The sequence below is a fragment of the Heliconius melpomene genome, chromosome 21 (assembly GCF_056956725.1).
Source record: "Heliconius melpomene rosina isolate 202511_hmr_F chromosome 21, ASM5695672v1, whole genome shotgun sequence".
Lineage (NCBI taxonomy): Eukaryota > Metazoa > Arthropoda > Insecta > Lepidoptera > Nymphalidae > Heliconius > Heliconius melpomene.
The window spans coordinates 8,752,416-8,771,846 of record NC_140409.1 but is presented as its reverse complement, the minus strand read 5'-3'; the positions used below and the strand labels follow the sequence as shown (position 1 = coordinate 8,771,846).

General features: G+C 31.5%; 1 protein-coding gene and 1 non-coding gene across 2 annotated transcripts in view; both read right to left on the bottom strand.

Moving 5' to 3' along the window:
• Dhc1 (dynein axonemal heavy chain 1) overlaps positions 1-19,431 on the bottom strand; it is a 56,720-nt gene that overhangs the window by 7,334 nt on the left and 29,955 nt on the right. Inside the window, exons 18-37 of the mRNA XM_085206644.1 lie at positions 10,440-10,609; positions 9,245-9,473; positions 8,947-9,146; positions 8,378-8,659; positions 7,727-7,986; positions 7,384-7,603; positions 6,978-7,177; positions 6,327-6,802; positions 6,030-6,241; positions 5,730-5,954; positions 5,460-5,632; positions 4,581-4,736; positions 4,288-4,498; positions 3,966-4,160; positions 3,592-3,888; positions 3,184-3,302; positions 2,704-3,065; positions 1,357-2,343; positions 782-1,274; positions 70-712 (exon numbers count right to left, since the gene is read on the bottom strand). Coding sequence (XP_085062770.1) covers positions 70-712; positions 782-1,274; positions 1,357-2,343; positions 2,704-3,065; positions 3,184-3,302; positions 3,592-3,888; positions 3,966-4,160; positions 4,288-4,498; positions 4,581-4,736; positions 5,460-5,632; positions 5,730-5,954; positions 6,030-6,241; positions 6,327-6,802; positions 6,978-7,177; positions 7,384-7,603; positions 7,727-7,986; positions 8,378-8,659; positions 8,947-9,146; positions 9,245-9,473; positions 10,440-10,609 — 6,110 coding nt within the window. The remainder of the gene's footprint in view (positions 1-69; positions 713-781; positions 1,275-1,356; positions 2,344-2,703; positions 3,066-3,183; positions 3,303-3,591; positions 3,889-3,965; positions 4,161-4,287; positions 4,499-4,580; positions 4,737-5,459; positions 5,633-5,729; positions 5,955-6,029; positions 6,242-6,326; positions 6,803-6,977; positions 7,178-7,383; positions 7,604-7,726; positions 7,987-8,377; positions 8,660-8,946; positions 9,147-9,244; positions 9,474-10,439; positions 10,610-19,431) is intronic.
• TRNAG-ACC (transfer RNA glycine (anticodon ACC)) lies at positions 14,283-14,353 on the bottom strand. The gene has a single exon. It is a non-coding gene; the product is annotated as a tRNA-Gly (tRNA).

Below are 19,431 nucleotides of genomic sequence, written 5' to 3'. Positions count from 1 at the left end.
AAGAATCTTCAATTAAATAAATATTGTTTACATCTGTAATTAGAAGACAAAATGAAAATGTTTACTTACAGGTGAGAAACATAAAACCACATGAAGATTTTGACATGTTCTGTTCAAAAAATACTCCATAACTAATTCATTAGTTAAAGTTCGTTTTTGATTTTCACGTTTCATAACTGGTGTTAACTCTGAGATTATTTCTTGTTGTTCATCTTTTGTAAATAAATTTGAAATTACGCCAGATGACAAAATATTATTAAGATATTCGAGAAAACCTTCTTCTTTAATATCTAAATCGGTGAATATAAATGTTGTACCTTTTCCTTGGACACCACACGAACGATAAAGCAACTTTAGATCTTCCAAGAAATTTCCAACATTATATGATCTTGTTAATGCTATTTGAAACGATCTATACCCTGCGATGAACGTAGATAATTTTGTTAAAGATTGTTTACCAGACCCACCTACACCAACTAACATAACATTTCCTCGTGGGTGGCGTATAACTCTAGATATTTTCACCAAATGTAACATTGCATCGGGGAAAAATACAAGATCCATTCCCGAACCTCGAACCATTTCATTGAATTGTGATAGGAACATTTCCAAACGATCTCTTAATTCTGCATAATCAAAAACAGGTTCATAAACTTTGGGTAGTTCCATGTCAGCATCTTCACCTTCTTCGCCAGTTGGTTCCGGAGCATCTCTTTAGATAAATAAATTATATTAGGACAAGTAATAGAAAAAAGGTATCAATAAATTTGTTTGTACGTACCTCATAAAGTCTACAAATACCGGATCTTTTTCCATCATTTTTTTATATTCTGGTCCTAAAATTTCTTCGGTAATATTATATAATGAATTGTTAAACCAATCCTTATCACTTTGATGTGTAAATCGATCAGAAAACACTCTGGAGCACTCGTGCTTCCATAGAAGCATGAGACATTTTTCCGATTCAATTACAGTAGGTAAAGTACCGATCATACCTTGCCATACCCTAGATAAATCACGAAGCGAAAAAACATAGTGAAATTTTGCTGGAGTAGGCAATAAATTTTTTCTTGTTCGTGTCCATAGTTCCCTGGTTAACGGTATGATTTTTTTTATAAGTGATCTCACTTCTATTGTAAAACCTCTTTTGGCATTGTAATGACCTTCACCTATAACTTTAAAAATTTTATCAATGGAATCATTATTAGGCAAGGGACAATTAAATATTGCGAATTGTCGTTTTAATCTAGCAGGGATGTCATTCCTTCCGCCACCTGTGTAGAAATCAACAAGATAAAATTTTATTTCTTATAAAGTAGACAAATAATATATGTATGTTATTTTAAAAAAGTGTACCTGGTTGGCCCATAGCACCTAAAAATTGTATATCGACTATTGTAGTAAAGTCACCAGGTTTTTCCAAGCTATAGAAACCACCCATACTCATCGTTTGTCTAACTATTTCATTTGTAATTTGATCACCCCATTCATTAATTTGCGGCAAATTAATATCATCAATGAAAACTAACATTTTCTTTCCGCCAGGAGGTCCAAAAGTCATGCCACTTCTTTTTTCCACGTAGCTTTCTATTGTTTTTTGAAACTGATATGGACTTGTAGCTGATGAAAAATTAAAAGATCGGCCCATAAATTGTTCTGGGTTTGCATTTTTCATGTAAGCCTTCATCATTACAGTTTTGGCAGAACCCTGTTCACCCAGTAGTAGCACAGCTTTTCCTTGCTTAGCGATACAATGGATTAAATAATTAATTCGAACATTATCAACTATTGGTATTAGAATATTGGAATAGTCTGGAGTAGCAGAGTCAGGATATAAATAATTTGTCATTAAATCATCCCACAATTCCCATTTGCCAGGATGCTTAACGTAAAAATCAAATAAAATGCTTGGTTTATTATTTGGGTGTCTAGGAAGATCAAGTATTTCATGAAAAGTAGATTTAATATACTTATCGAATCGAAATCTATCTTCAGTCTCTAATAGACAGCCAAACCCCCAAATTAATGAAAAAATATATGTCTTATGTAAATGTTCATGAGTAAATAAGATAATTTCTTCAACTTTTTCTTTTTCGTCTTCATCATCCATATCACCGTTGATAGATTTACTTGCAGAGCTATCCTCATCCTCAACGATTTGTGGCGGAACTAAGCCTTCCAATAGATTAAGCATTTGGAACACAATATTACTTTGAAGCACTCGCATGCTAAATATTAGGTTTTGAGTGCACCACGTATATATATTTGGAAACGTTTGCTGAAATAGTGTACTAAATACTTCTGCTTCTCGCGGCGAACGGGTTTTCAGCCACGCGTTTAGAACTAAAAAGATAATATATAATATAACGTTGTATCCCGCACATAGCAGGGTAAGCAGAAGAAACACTTTACAACGAATTTTCAAGGCATTGCGCGTTGAGTGGCGGAACACAACGTCGCGCTTTGCCTTGTCACACGCATGTGCTGACACTGCACCGCAATGGCCTTCAAAAATAATAGATAAAAAAATATAGGTGTATATTGCAAATTGTACATTTATGATATAATTTTATTTTCATTCTTTGAATTTGCCTTTCCGGAGGATAAATGAAAAATGAAAAATGCTTTTCATTTATGTAAAATATATTTTTACACAATCCTTATACTAAGTATTACATTTATATTATTATATAAAATACATACCTGGTTCCCAATCTAAGCCCGAGGAGCTCATATAAACCATTCCATTACGAGAAACAGTCGCTGGGGAAGCGTTATCAATATTTTCAGGTTCGAAAATTATTTTTGAGGTAGGGGCCATTGTTAAACGATCACCATTAGCTAAAGTCAATGTTTTGTTATCATCGAGTACAGAGTTAAGATTTTCTATCCATATACTATCCACTGGCCCATCGAGTACTAACCAAATGTGTTCTCCAGTTTTTAGTTTTAGTGTCTTTCTCCAGAGAGCAGAGAATATACCGTCTGTCCAATCATTAGTAGCTACATCAAGACGTCCAAACATTTGTGCAGCTGTAATTGCTTTTGGGTTCATACGCATTTCCCTTCAACAAACACATTTTCATGGGATAATTTGCTATTTAGATTAATTGGGAACACTTTGGTATAATAATTTTATATCAAGCTTTCTGCAGATATATAAATAATACAAGTATTTCTTACCTATGTGGATCTTCTATATCTGAAAGAGCATCCATTAGAGTATGAATACATGTTGTTTTTCCAGCGCCTGGTGGTCCAAGAGTCATTATCCCGTGACGAACACGTTGAGTCTCGTATAACTAAAATAAAATCAAATGAGCTTCAAGCTGTGCCCCCATATAGCAGGGAAGCCGGAGGGAACCTAGTGTTAAGACAATCCGTTTCCCCGCCGATTTTGAGTCATTGCGTCTTGAATGGCGCACTCAACAGCGCACTTTACCTTGGTAATAGAGCAAAGAAATTAAAACATTAATGAATATTTACAGTCCCGCGCTTGTGCCTCTGCGTCACGAAGGACTCGTAAATTAAAATAAATGTTATATATAAAGTTACACAGTAAAGATAACTTAGTTTTAATTTTAACTTTACCTGTATTATCTTTAAGACCCAAGGCGGGTGATAAATCAAACCATTCAACTCTACTTGTTTTCTTATAGCGTCTTCAAGATCTGAATACATTGTTTTCTCCAAAGACTGATTAGGGAATAGATCAGCGACTAATGAAATGAAAAGTGGTTCATCTTCATCAATTAGTTTTGATAAGTTCATGTCTCTTAATACTCTCATAACAATTGTGCTTTCATTGTCTTTAGTGTTGACTCGTTTCACAGCGCCGAGTGTTCGAAGAACCGAAAGAATATTTCGTAGGCCAAAATCGTAATGTACCTAAATAAAATTTTACTTGTAATTGAAAATATGTATTTCTTATTAAAATTAATTACACAACTACATTTAACAATCACCTGTTTCGTGAGTTGTTCTTCACATAACTTGTATAATGTGTAAAACTTGCGAGCCAAGGTTATATTTTCAAGAAAGCCACAAGATGCTAGTTTAACTCTTATAATTATTTGACGATCCGGTACCATCATTGCAACAGTCCGGAATTGGATTTTTAAATTTTCTGGTAATTCTTTACGTCCAGCGTAGCCAGGATTCTAATAAGAAAAAAATATATATGAGCATTTATTTACACAACTATTACTAGTTTAAGTACATATCTTGTGTATATAATATAAATTATATATAATGGTTTAGAGAATGATTAAGTAATAAAAATTTTACCATAGTTATAAATATCCCAAATTCTGGACACATTTCCGACATATCTCCATCAGTAAATAAGAAAGATTTTTTCTTTTCTTTTTTCGCCGCAAGGACAACTGCGACTTGTTGAGCCGCTACTGATAATACAGGAAGCTCGATTCGATTGAATTCATCAAAGCAACCCCACGATCCGGATTGAGCTAAACCTTTGTAAATTCGGCCTAAACCTCTAAAAGGCAGAAAGAAAAAAGAAATAATTTTTAGTGTCACTAACGCGTATCGCCTTTTTATTTTAAGGAGAAAAATAATACCTGTAGTCCATTTGATCAGAGCAGTTAAATACGACAACGTATTTGGCTAGCGTTTTTCCCATGTCTTTAACTGTTTCAGTTTTACCCGTACCCGCAGGACCACAGGGCGCTCCACCCATACTCATGGCTAAGGCTTGTGCCAATGTAATGTAACAGCTGTATGATAAAAAAGAATATAATTTATAAAATAACTAATTTACTCAAAAATATTTTTATACTATTAGTTATAAAATAACAATGTATATACAGGGTGTCCCAGGAGTCAACGATAAAACGAAACCAGGTGATAGACCAAGTCGTGACAGTTATGAGAAAAATATAAAAAAAAATCTTTGTCGTGTATTTTTCATATTATATTGATTTTAAAAAATATCGGAAAAACCGACACCCTGTGATAGTTTTTCAAGTCCCAGGACTACAAATATTACTCTTTCTTCATTTTTTTTTCTGTAATGTAATCATGAGTAACCCTTCTGTGAGTTACAGTTTAAGATTTAAACATACCTGCATCAGTTTTCAATAAATTGTGGTGTTTTTGCCAAACATTAAATTCAAAATATTTACTACACCCAACTTTAACCGACTGTACTATAAAAAAAATGTACTACACTGTTTTTGCAAGTAACTTTAAAAGTTGGCGCATCTAATCTGGATTCCAAAATGGTACGACACTTGCTGGATTACTTCTTTGTTGAAGAGAGAAAAATCGAAATACACGATAATCGGGATGACGGTCAGCATTTTGGTATCTTTTCCGATACATTCTAGCTTAGATTTTTTTTTATATTTTTCTCATAACTGTCACGACTTGGTCTATCACCTGGTTTCGTTTTATCGTTGACTCCTGGGACACCCTGTATATCGGATTTATATATTTACCGATCTGTTAACGGTGTAATAACTAGTCTCTCTGTACAGCCTAAATATTCATTTTGATATATGAATGTAACATCCGTTACTGATATCCACGTCTTATCAGCATCTTCTTTGAAATAAAACCGACATTGTTTTAACCACTCAAAGTCGTTTGCTGAACGAACATTTAACCGGCACTAAAAATAATATTATGTTTTTTGAACGATGTATTATTATTTTAAATAAAATAAATATTTTATGTTGCATTGCATACATAATGAAATAATATTTTACCAGCATATCAAATATATCTCTTTGATGGACATGTATAGTAATTAATGTTTCAAATTTAGTACGTTCAATTTTTATTAAATCTCTTGTTGTTTGATCTATAAGAGTATTTAAAAGTTCCAAAAATTTATTGTTTGTATCGATCATAATTTTTTTGTCTTGTCTAGCTTGCATTAATGCGAGTTCTGCATCTCTCGTCCAAATTATTTGGATGCCCAAGAGCCCGATCTAAAAAAATGCATATAAATATAAAAAGTTTTCTTTTTTTTTTCAATTATAGAATCTAATCAATATATATGTCACCTGTGCTGGCATTTTATCTAAAAACAAAAGTAGATTAAATGATGGATCATTAATCAACGACACTGCATTCCGAATAATTGAGTGTAAGCTGCTTTGGGCGGATTGTAATAATGATGTAAGCCACGTTTCTACTGAACCCTCAGCTCGGACAGGACGTTCTAGCTTTATTTCTTCTCCCTCAGAAGATACTATTGCTATCATTTTATTATATTCTATAAAAGTGGATTATAAAAATGTTATATACATTTATTATTTAATTTTATTTATTAGGCTTTAAATATGATAAGTATGACGTACCTATATCATGAAATTTAACATATCGTATATTATCGAAAATCGATAAAAGATGATTTTGTATAGTGTGGGAATCAGAAGCTTGACCAAGGATTTCCAGTAAAGCCGGATCAGATACAAAGAAGAATCGAGGAAACATTGTCCTTTTTTTCTCTAGGTAACCACTTAAACTTTTTTGACATAGCTCTAGCTGCTCTTGTAAGTGCGGTAGTAGCTGTCTTAAAAGATCGTCTCCAACACAACATGACACTACGCCGGGTGTTTCATGAGCCCTTTGCATAATTTTTTGCCAAGATTTATCTATCTTAGAAAATCTTTTTGCTTCTTTAGGCAGTTGCTTCGCAATATCACCTCCAACAAATACAGCTTCAAGATATACCCACATATTTTGAACAAGAAGCCATCTCTCAAGAATTTCATTGGTACTTTGCAAATCATATAGCCATTGTTGAATTTGTTTTCTGAACGGAGCATTATATCTGCATTAAAAAGAAAAAGTATATAAAACTAGGTGTGCATGTTAATTTCATATATATATATATATATATATATGAAACGTAATTTGACAAACCTTAAGAACCTTAAAATAAAAAAATCTATTCAAGTAATGTCTAAAAAAAAACAATTTTAATATTTTAAAATATTTTAATGAACCTGTTAGATAGTAGTGAGCCCAGTATCATCAAGCTATCCTCTAGTTGGCCAATTGTTTCAGCGGTTGTATCACCTCTAAGAAGCAGTTCTCCTCGATTATTAAAAGTTTGAAATGTCAGCTCGTGAACAGACCACTCGTTAGTTACCTGTCGCAATTTTGCTTCAATATCTTTTTCCTTCATTGCTGATATACAAATATCCTATGAAAATTATATATATACATATATATCTTTAAATACAATTAGTTACCAATTAATATAAATAGGCTATTTCATTCGAATTCCTCAATAAAACTGAATATATCGTAATAAAAAATGACCGGCTGAACCATTGATAACAGAAAAACTAGACGACTTTTTACATTATGTATAAATTGATATTTAAATTGGTAAATAAGTGTATATACCTCAATATCTTCTTTATGTTGTAACAATGGAGCCTCTAAAATATTTTTTAGGCAGAAATCTTCATTTTCAAGTTCAAATATATATTTCGTTACTTCCATTATTCTTTGCCAGTGGCGTGGTTTCATTGCCCTATTTGCCATCAGCTCCAGAAGCGGGCACATGTCATTGAAATCATCTATTGTTTTCTTTAAAGCATAGAAAGCTGGCCATTCTTTCAGACTAAAAAAATAATGTATATTACATACATACATAAAAATAATGTTAAACATCGTCTTGTTTATTTTTATAAAATTAAAAAGATAACATTTAGCTAGAAAGAAGAAACCATAAATTACTACGTACCCTTTAGGTAATTTTCTACATCTATTCTGAAATTCCATAAGCTCATTATTTATTTCTTCTATATTTACATCACCCCAAGGTATGTCATAGTAACTGCTGACTCTGTCTATAACATCATTGTAAAGCTTGTATAATTTTTGCAAAAGATTTAACTCTTTTCTTATTTGCGCTAGTTCTGGGTATTCTGTATGAGGAAGGCCAAACAGTTCTTCACCATTTTGATATGTCTGTAACTTACGCCACATACCATCGAAGCGGTTCTGTAACACAACGTTAATATTGATAATTTACAACATAAAAGCAACTATTGCCTAGTAGTACAATGTACATGAGCAATAAGTTAGACATGTTGTTGTTTAATAACTATTTATTGTATGTAGGAAAATATAGAAAGTAATAATTATGAATACCCACTTTTCAAACCTTCCACCTAAGACAATACTAAGACAAGGTTAGTCACAAATTGTTGAGAGATAGAGAATCAGTAAAGATCAGTGGGATGCTTGATAAAAAGAGCGGCCCAGCATCAAAATCACTTTTAACCTCTCAATAGCGATATAACCTCAACTTTTTTCCTTTTTGTACAATATTTTGTATGTAATTTAAGTTAAAAATACATAATAATAATTTCATATTGTAATAATGTTTTACCTGAAATAATATTAATCGATCTGAAGCTTCTCTCGGACTTAGACCTGGCTGCATAGGTCCAGCATAACGATATTCATGACAATAGTCGGTATTATCATCTCTAAATTTGTTCAAATTATTTTTCAAATCATCTTCAAATTGAGGCTGCATTTTAAGCAACTGAACGTGAGATGCGAGAGCTGTAGCTTGTAGTTGTTGCCAACTATATCGTAGATTGTCAATTTGTTCCATATCCTCTTTACTTACTGGTAACTCATAACGAGTTATAACATTAAATGCTTCCTGAAAACATTAAAATATTTTTGATTGATAGCTTGAAAACATTCACATTTAATATTCTGAATTAAAATTCAACTTAATGTCACATCTAAATATTTTAATATTGTATCATTCTAATTAACTACAGAAAAAGAAAGTGAACGATCTTCATCAGGTCATTCTAGAGGCGTAGTAAGGTACAAGTACAAAATAATTATAATCTAGAACAGATGATAATCATTGATTTGTATTTATTTGTGAGCTGCAAGGTCAAAATTAGTGCGTTTATACAAAGTTTTTTAATTTCATACTTCTACTGGATCAATTTTTAACTCCATATCGACTTCTTGCTCCCTAATTTTTTTTAACGTTTCCATAACAGTTCTAACATCGTCTAGATCGCGAATAGGTCTTTCTAATTTACGTTCTAAATCGTTCATTATGGCATACACATAGTCCATTTCCCGTTTATATTTTTTACGCATTGCTTGACTAATGCGATATGTCCCATCTAAAATAAAATATATATTTTTAAGAATAATTTACAAAAGCCTAAGTGAAATATTTGTATACTAAATTTTATAAACGAAATTTAAAAATGTTGTTTACTTTTAAGCTCCGTGTTGAGTCCCAATTTTAATTTTTCTGTTGACACTGCTAAGCAATTCCCAATGATTAACACATCTGGTTCAGTTGCCAACTTGGCTTCGAGTTCGCTGTGTCTTTTAAGAGCGAGTTCAAAATCATTAAGATTCCAAGCTAATAATTGACGTAGAGTCTTTTCACATTTCCATAAGTAATGATATGGGCGCCATCGTTTTACAAGTGTGTTAAGCTCCTATTAAAATATCATATAAAAGCTATAAATATGAGCTATTTCTATATATAATCTAAATTAAAAAAAAACGCTAAATATTTACCGATTTAACGTTTTGAGTGCACATAGACAAGTGTGTTAGAGTTTTTATTATTTCCTTATTTTCCATTATATGATTGTAAAAATTTTTCTGTTGAAACGGAAATACTGGTTTCTCTTCAGATTCCAGTCGATAATATTTTTTTCGCTTTATTTTCATAGTATCCGCCATTTTCATAGATTTTGGCGTCAAGTTCATCGGCACTGCTGCTGAATGGACCTGCCCGTCAAGCTTGGTGACTACATCGAACAATTGGTTCGATTGGTGACCTGCTAGCTTTTTCCAACTAATCTAATGGGACGAAGCGTGCCAAAGGGAGGCATTTGCAGCAAATAAATTTATTATTAAATAGAAATAAAAAAGGATGGTGTTATTTACATGTAAAAAATAAGCAACATCAAGTGTTTATAACAAAGACATAAAGCGTTTCAGCATTGATATTGGAAGTGTTTTAGCAGACAATAACACCGTCGAATGCCACAAGTGAACAGTGCAGATCAGTAGACAAGTCACAACAATTGACACCACAATTGGAAAAAAAGAGACATTCAATTAGTAATAACAAAATTACATCTTATTTTATACAAACTTAGTCAAAAATATCGTTGAAGTAGTAGTTGGGAATATATTATATCTGGTTCAAATATTTACTTAACTATGACTTGAAAATCATCATCGTAAATTGTTTAATTTAAAGGATCTCATAACTTCATATTTTTATACTTAAGCTATGTCCACTCCGTTTCTCACTTTATCTTCGAAATGTTTTGTGTTGAGTGGGGGAAATCAACACCGTGGTTTGTTGTCTTGTTACTAGAGCGACAAAATAAAAATGATAATCGTGTGTGAATTTCTTAATCTCTTATTATACAATATTTACAAGTTACCTTATTTGCTTTCCCCCCAGTCCACTGGGCTACTCCCTTAGATAATCCTGATATATGTTTTCCACCTAAGACAAGAACTTCTTGTATTTCTTCAAGAGTTGGCTTTACAGATACATTCGGTATCATTAAAGTAGCTTGAAGCAAGAACATGGGACGTTTTGGAGATTTTACTGAAAGTGTGAAATCGTGTTTTAAGATAAATAATCTTGGTGAAGTCAATGATTTGATAATTCAAAAAAAAACCCGCAAGTATCCGTGTCCAAAAGGGTAGTTGCCCTAGTTAATTTTGTGTTATTTTTACCTCACGCTCAGCTCAGCTTCACGCTTTATATCGCACATAGAAGGGTAGATATAGGGAACCTGGGAACTTTTAAGACACTATGTTCCCTATTAGGAACATGCGTTCCCCACTTTCCACCGAATTCTTAAGGTATTGCGTTTTGAGTAGTAGAAATCAACGCACGCTTTGCCTCGTTACCAGGGCAAGCAAATGAAAATATTAAATTTCTCAATCCTACGAGTGGAAATTGAACTCACAATAGTTGCGTTTCCTTTAGTCGCACGCTTCTGATATCCCCAGATAACTCCCAAATACATATAATTTTGTAAAAGGTATATTTTTCCCGAGGGATTAAAATATAGTAAAGTATATTTTTTAGAGGTTTTAGTATTTTTACTTTTAAGTATATAAATAAATATATATATGCAACACCGTGTCTTAAGAAGTTGGTTCGAATTCATTATGCAAGATTCACATCCTTAACAGTAGATGGCTCCGATAGTTACGTTGAAAGTCGAGTCTCGAAAATACTCTATTATCCTTTTTTCTTACTTTTTACGGTTCTTCGCGTAGCAAGTAGTAGGGAGAGGGACCCTAGAATGAAAAGTTACCTTTTCAAGGGTAAAAACACTTCTTCCTTTTTTTTCTTTTTTGCTCCTAAAATAGAGACATCAACGGAACTCAAGGCACTGCTTTATCTTATCAAAACAGGACAATAAAAATAATTCGATCATTTTTTTCCTAGCTGGAATCGAACTTGCGACCATGGCGTTTAATACTCTGTCCCTCCGCAGTACAATTGCTTACATTATACAAAGATACATTTATTGCTGCTGCAATATAATCTATCTATCTATATCGTACGAGTAACTGAAATAGTAGTAGTGACAGGTAGAGGAAACTCCTTGTTACCTCTTTGGGCGTGGCTTTTATTTATAGGAAAATGACATGCGCACTGAATCTTAGTAGAGAGAGAGAACTGTTAACAGATTATGTTATCCTAGTAGTTGCGCGGCTTTCTGTATACGCATGCGGATGATTTTGGAAAATTTATTTTCCCCTGTACTTTGTAAGAATAAAGTTAAAATAAAATTAATGTGTAGGTACTAATGAATATTTAATTTTAATTAATTAATTTGATTAATTTCTTCCTACTAGTTTAAAATTTTATTTATTTAATTGAGATCTATGCCGATAAATGATTTATTTTATACATTCGTAGCACTGCTACGCTGCTGCTGCAACTGCTACGGCTATCTGTATGTGGCCTCTACGCCGTAGACTGTACTTGTAGATACTAGAAACGTAGATGTAGAAACTGTAAATAATAATATAGTTTAGTGCATAATGAGTTTCCATAATATTAATTAATAACCTTCGTTATTTATTTATCTTTACTATTTAGTTATTTTGTTAGTCTCTTAAATTGTCTTTAGTCTCTAGTAATTATTATTATTGAATCACTCAGGTTCCTGGATTTAATACACATTTTCATTAGTGGTAAAATTATAGCATTCTGAATTTTAAATAATCTTTACATAGTATATATTATTTTTAATATATTTGAAATGTTACCACACTAAAGATAGAAAACAAATAGGCCAAAGTTGGTAAATATCAACGACGCGCTCCATCAAGTCAAACTACAATAACATTTTAATACATTTTCTAAAATATATTTGTTAACTGTACAGGTCCTACCAAATATATTAAAAATATAAACAACATATAAAAAATATTTTTTTAATCTTTTGCCAAATTAGTATTGAATTGATTGATGGCTTTTAAGTGATTGATTATTTTTAATATATGGAAATTACCTGACACTGGTTGCAACATTTGTAATACTTTGATCGAAGAAAAATAAAACACTACGATATTATTATTCTTTTAATTATTTTTAACAACAAGTTATGCACATTTAATGACAAAAATATTAACACATTTTTTTTGTGAAATTATTCTATGATAATAGTAATGACACAGAGATTATTTTTTTATTCTTTTCATTTTCATAATTAAACGTGCCATAAAATATTGTGTTCATTTTGTTATAATATCTGTCGTAGGTTGACGAAATTCTACACTGAAACTCCGTTCTGGCATCTTCCATTGTCTTCTTTATATCTATACAAAATGTTAAACTGAAACATTTCATTAAATAAATTGTGAAAAGCATTGGCCAAAACACAAAGTTATCATCCATTCATTAAAATAAAATTAAATCATTTTAAAACAGAGAATGTATACGTGAAGCAAAAGGCTTGTTATTGTTAACTCTTTTTACGATAATTGTGCGGACGACGGAGGAGTATGAAATCTGGCATAATTATAGTTTATATAGAGTATAATTATTTTTTTAATTAATTAATTTATATTCTTAAATTAATTAATATTTTTGACCGGCTTTTGAAATGTTTTTTTTTAAAGAGTATTATTTCTTTCTTTTCCACAAATTAATAAGATTACAAGCAAATTTTTCCTATATGATAAAAAAATAAATAATGTAAAAATAGGCGCATTGCGGTTAGATTATTTCAGCCGCACTAGTACTAGGATATCATAAATACCATGGTACTAAAATATAAAGATGTTACCATAGAAATGCATCCGTATGTTACCATTGTAACGCTAGCTCATAGAAGAATAAGGCGCTATGCGTATATCTCGCCTAATTTTACGCATGCGCCACGCAATTACTAGTTTATAGGCTGGAGCAAATAATACGTTTTTCGGCAGCCATGCTTAAGAAATATCTTAAAATTATTATATTAAACGACTATAGATTTCATAACGATTTTCCTAAAATTTTAAGATAAAACATAAATTTTGTATTGATGGATTAGCGAATAAACTAAGCTCAGAAGCTAAAAGCGGTGAAAAAAATTAGAAACCAAAAAATATATTTTTACTTTTAAATATGTGTACTGCAAGACAATTAACACATTTATTAGTACTACGAAGATAAATATGATATCTGTCATTGATTGTACCATTTTTTTTATTTCTTTCTACACTATTATAAGCTGTGAATATTTTTATTTTGTTATTTTTGAGTTTAAGGTTTATTGTCACCGTTTATTATATAACTAGCGACCCTCTTGCGGCTTCGCCCGCTTTTACTACTGGATTATTCATATAATGTATGTTTGCAAAGCACTTAAGATAATGTGGAAATTAATTAAACCCTAATGCAACCCGTATGTTCGTAGTTTCAATAAGGATTTTCCAATTGTTTTACACAGCAAGGATTTTTTAGTAGGTACCGTAATTTTAAATCTGTGCTACTAATGTTTTCAAGTACTTATTAAAATATATTTAAATAACTATTTTAAGTGTTTCACCTACTAATAACTACTACAAAAAATATGAAACCAAATATATCGCGCTGAAATAATACATTCAACTCCAATTATCCAATACATGCAAACGCATTTAAATTCGTTGCTATAGAGACAGGCGGGTTTTTTTTTTTCGAGCTTGTGGTTAATGCTGAAGAGGGTATTCTGTCCCTGATGAAAAGCAAGCACTACGTGGCTGCCTGTGAGGAAAATTAAATAGAATGCATCGGCCGGGAATCGAACCCAGGCCATCCGCGTGGTAGGCGAGCATTCTACCACTGAACCACCGATGCGTGTAAGGAAGGCGGGCGCGGCGGACGCATGGCGAGTGGCGAGCCGTTTCGCAGCAAGGATTTTTTGATATTGTAACAACTTCTAAAGTACTTATTAAAATGAAAAACAGTAAAAGACAGTTTTGGTCTACATTAAATGGCCAACGTAACTAATATACTTATGTATATACTGAGAGTAAGGGATAAGTGAAACTTGAGTAACATTCAGCTGATGTGTCAACGGCGGGATGTGTCAACAATTAAATGCGTTTTTCTGTAAAACTATTCGCAATTTCGAAATTGTGTAAAAAGCAAATTTTATTTTCGTTTAACGTAGAAAATTAATAAAGTAATTCAAAGGATAAGGATTAATACCATTATGGAAAAAATATGACTCACAATAAAAAATATATTGAAGTTATTATTTTTAAACAGAAAAATGATCACTACACGTTATTCTTTAAACTTTTTTGTAGATCTTATTAAGAGGAACAATACTCCATTCCTTTTTTTTCATGTAGTACTTACCATTAAAGCAGCGCATGCGCGAAAGTGTCTCAACGGGTAGGACTTTATACACATTTATCGTATTTATGTTAATTTACATAAGAATGTACAAATAATAAACTATATATAAACCTTCTATGAAAAATACTCGACCTAATGGTGAAAACCGCATCAAAATCCGTTGGCTGTTTTAGAAGAAGAAGAGTTAGAAACAACAGACAGACACGAAAAGCGACTTTGTTTTATAAGATATAGGATTAAAGTTATGCGCTTTGCTATTAAAGCGAGTGTATTTTGACATGCGCAATATGTATAAAATGACGGTATATAACTCTTTTCCTTTACTGATATCCTTGTACTTTTGCCGGTAAAACAACACACTATTAGTGCTTAGAATTTGCTATACATACATTTTTATTTCTTAGAATTTCTATTTATAGATTAGTGTCGTCTATTTATTTACTCATATATGCAGTATGCGTTAAAGTGAATTATTTTTTGTGATTTCAAAAGAAAAAAGGCTGACGCGTTCTTATAGAATTACTATGTTGGCAGCCCGTCTATCCGTCTTTCAAGCGTTATATCTCAAGAACATTTGAAATTATGAAGCTGAAATTCTGAAATTCATATCATATACTCGGATCTATATATTAGTCTATCTTTATCCATATACAGTCCTTTGAAGCATAAAAAAATCATATTTCTAATTCAACGCAATCAAAAGTTATAGCCGTTATAGAGCATAATCACATTGTATTTAAAAATATTTTCTTATATATAAATTCAATTAATAATATTAATAAATATTAATAGTCTAATCTAACTACCATATTATTACATTTGAAATTTTATTTTCAAATCTACATATAAAAAGATGTGTTAGAGATCAGTAAGAAAATTAAATATAAATTTTGCTTATTTGTTACAGTACAGTATATATAAATAAATAAATCAATTTTACAAAAATACTTTATGACGAATTTTAAGAAATTATCATTGTTAGGTGTATATTTTATAAATCATAACGTCTTTTCAAAACTTTGACTAATATTATAAGTATGTGTATTATTTCATATATTATTTTATGGTTATTATTATATATATTATTTTATGGTCATTTCACATACAAAAAAATGTGGATTTCTTAAATCACGTACATTTTCGTCTATACTACCATTGCAGTCCAATAAAGTCATCAATCATCACAGACGCATGTCGTATTAAAAATCAAAGTATACACATGCCGTCGAAATCCGCATGCCGTTAGAATCCGCATGAACACCAGGACACCAGATATTGAGGGGAGTTTGTAAATAACACGGGAAGGGGTGCGTTTTGGAGAAAGCGTCATTTAGATCATAAAACATGATTATTTGTACGAAAGGAAACATTCAGTTATTTACTCTTATACTAATATTTTGTAAACGAAAGGGACGTTAGAACGTAACGCATGCCTAAAATTTTTGGGACTTTTTATATACTAGACACCCGCTCGCGGCTTAGCCCGCTACAACTACATAATAATTTATTTACTTCTATTAATATATATTTTTTTAAAAACAATATTCATATATTGGAAATTAAAGTTTCAACCAGTCTGTCTAAACTGTAAAGGATATTAATATAGCGCCAATATTTCAAGCAATTTCTGTTTAAATAAAAAAGCTCTAATCTCATTTAAAACCCTAACAGCCCAAAAATAAATTATCGCTTTAATTTAAGTAACTAATTATTATTTTATATCTATTAAGAAATATTCAATTAGAATGTGCATAAAAATTAAAGGTTTATTAGAAAAAAAAAAAGGATTATTGTCTTGATCTTTAACTATTAAAAAATATTTATTCTTTTAATGAACATTAGGTAATTTTTTTAAAAATATTTTCCTTTATTCACATTCATATGTCAACATCCACACGCCGTCAGTAACCGCATTCTGTTGGAATCCGCATGTTCACCAGAGAAACAGAATATTAAAGGAGTTATGAAATATCTTATAGATGGTTTGTTGTTGGAAAAGCTCCACCCCTTCGGTTGAAAATATGAGCCAATAGAAAATTTGAAAAGCAAACTTTGATTTGAAAAGCAAACTTTGAATGCTATATGTTGATCAACTTTACTCTTATGCTCAGTTATCACAACTGAAAGGGATGTTAGAAAATATAATATTCTGCTCTTATTTTTCTAGCCTCTTAAGATATTCTGATGTACTAAGAAAATAATTTGCCAGCTTCGCGTATTCTTTTCAAATATAGTGCGTATTTTTCACACTCACTCATTAAGCCATTGAAGTTATAAACACTTTCCATTAAGTTATCGTTTCCCAGTATATGTATATATGTCTTCTGTTATCACGAATATTTTCAGATTCTCGATTTAAGTAAGATAAACCTAATGGAATCTTATGCCACTTTTTAACCGAATTTTAAAAAAAGAGCTTGTCAAATGGAATGGAATCTTTTTTTTTTATGTATTTTTAGTGATTATTCAAAGACGGCTGGACTGATTTGGATAATTCTTTTTTGGTTTGAAAGGGTATATCTCACAGGTGGTCCCATAGTGACAATGACAAGATCTACTGATAGGATCCTGGAGAAATCGAGGGAGCTCTTTACTTTATTTCGCTATATCTATGTGTGTTTTAACACTTCATCATTATAAATTATAATTTTATTTAATATCACAATAATAATTTATAAAATTATATTACCACCCCCTGACAAAGCTTGTCATGAATTATAATTCTTTATTGATACCATATTGAAATATTTGATTTGACTAAAAGTTTATATAAAAGGTAATATTTATGTATCTATATATATAAAATCGAAAGGTCACTCACTCATCACGAAATCTCAAAAACTGCAAGTGCTGGGAATCTCAAATTTTGCATAGGAGTTACTTATAGGACGTAGGTGCTCGCTAAGACGGGAATTTGTTACATTCGACTTCTAAGGGGTTGTTTTTGGGGTCGAAAGTTTGTATAAAACTTCGCTACTACAAATGCTAGGAGTGTCAAATTTTGCATAGACGTCACTAGGACGTAGTCATGGAGACAGAAATTAATAATAACATAGTTCACGCGGGTGACACCGCGAACGGGCCGCTAGTATCTATATATATAAAATCGAAAGGTCACTCACTCATCACAAAATCTCAGAAACTACAAGTGCCAGGAATCTGAAATTTTGCATAGGAGTTACTTATAAGACGTAGGTGCTCGCTAAGACGGGAATTTGCAATATTCGACTTCTAAGGGGTTGTTTTTGGGGTCGAAAGTTTGTATGAAACTACGTTACTATGTTAGGAGTCTCAAATTTTGCATAGACGTCACTAGGACGTAGTCATGTAGACAGAAATTAATAATAACATAGTTCACGCGGGTGTAACCGCGAGCGGGCCGCTAGTATTTTATATATATAAAATTAATGTTAAATACGTAATGAATTGATAATCGAAAAATAAATAAGTTTTTAAAGTTTCTATGTAATCTGAATACAGACCAAATTGAACGAATAGATCACCTTTACAAACAACGTTAAATATTAACTTATATTTAGTTGCACATGCGTATTACCGATGCCTACAGGAGCTACGAACTTGCATAGCGCTAAAATTAAGGATATATCTCTTCAGAGTTTATGGTATCCCAGTATTGATGCGCCTAAAATAACCTAAAAACATAAGAGATTTTATTAAAGCAACGCTCGTTTATTCGTAGACCTACTACTACTAATACTTTTGAGAATCGATTTACCATTTCACGTAATGATGTGCAATTATCAGAAATATAAATATTTCATAATTTTTAAAGCACTATCTCTACAGATAGTAAAGTTTTAGATTGAATCGTAAAATAATTTATAAACTTAACAAACATAACTAAACTTAACTTCACGCTTTATCCCTAGCGGGGTAATCAGAGAGGACGGAGCGCCACACGCTACGGTCTCTACATACCTCTTTCGCCTCGTCCAATGTCATCAACCTCTTCATACATGCCTTTTGAGGGGTTCTCATGCTTTTTACGTTTTTTAACTTTTACGAAGGTCTGCCGAGGTCTCTCCCTAACTCTCTTACCTCTCTTAACACTCACTTTTACATCACAAATCTAGCAAACACAATTATAAAATATATATATATATATATATATATATATATATATATATATATATAGTAATATGTGCAACGTTTAGGATAAAGTTTCAAGATAAAAATTAGATTATTCTATTGCTTAAAAAGAAAAGAAAAGCTTCAAAATATACGTTTATTTTCTGGAGAAAAATGCATTTATTATTTCTTTACTTCCTATCCATACAATTAATTAAGCTGAAATAATATTGAAATATGAAGTTAAATAATACTATGATTGATTTGTAAGCTACGTATCGTTCTAGTATCGTATAGGTAGGTATCTTTTTTAATTTAATGTATTTCTAATGCGTCATTACAAAAAAAAATTATAACACGACCTCTCCACATAAACCTAAAAAAGTTGAGTGGTGGAATTCAACGCTGCATTTTGCCTCTGATGACGAAGATTATTAGCAAAATCTCGACCAGAAGCTAAAATCATCATATCTCCATCTTCG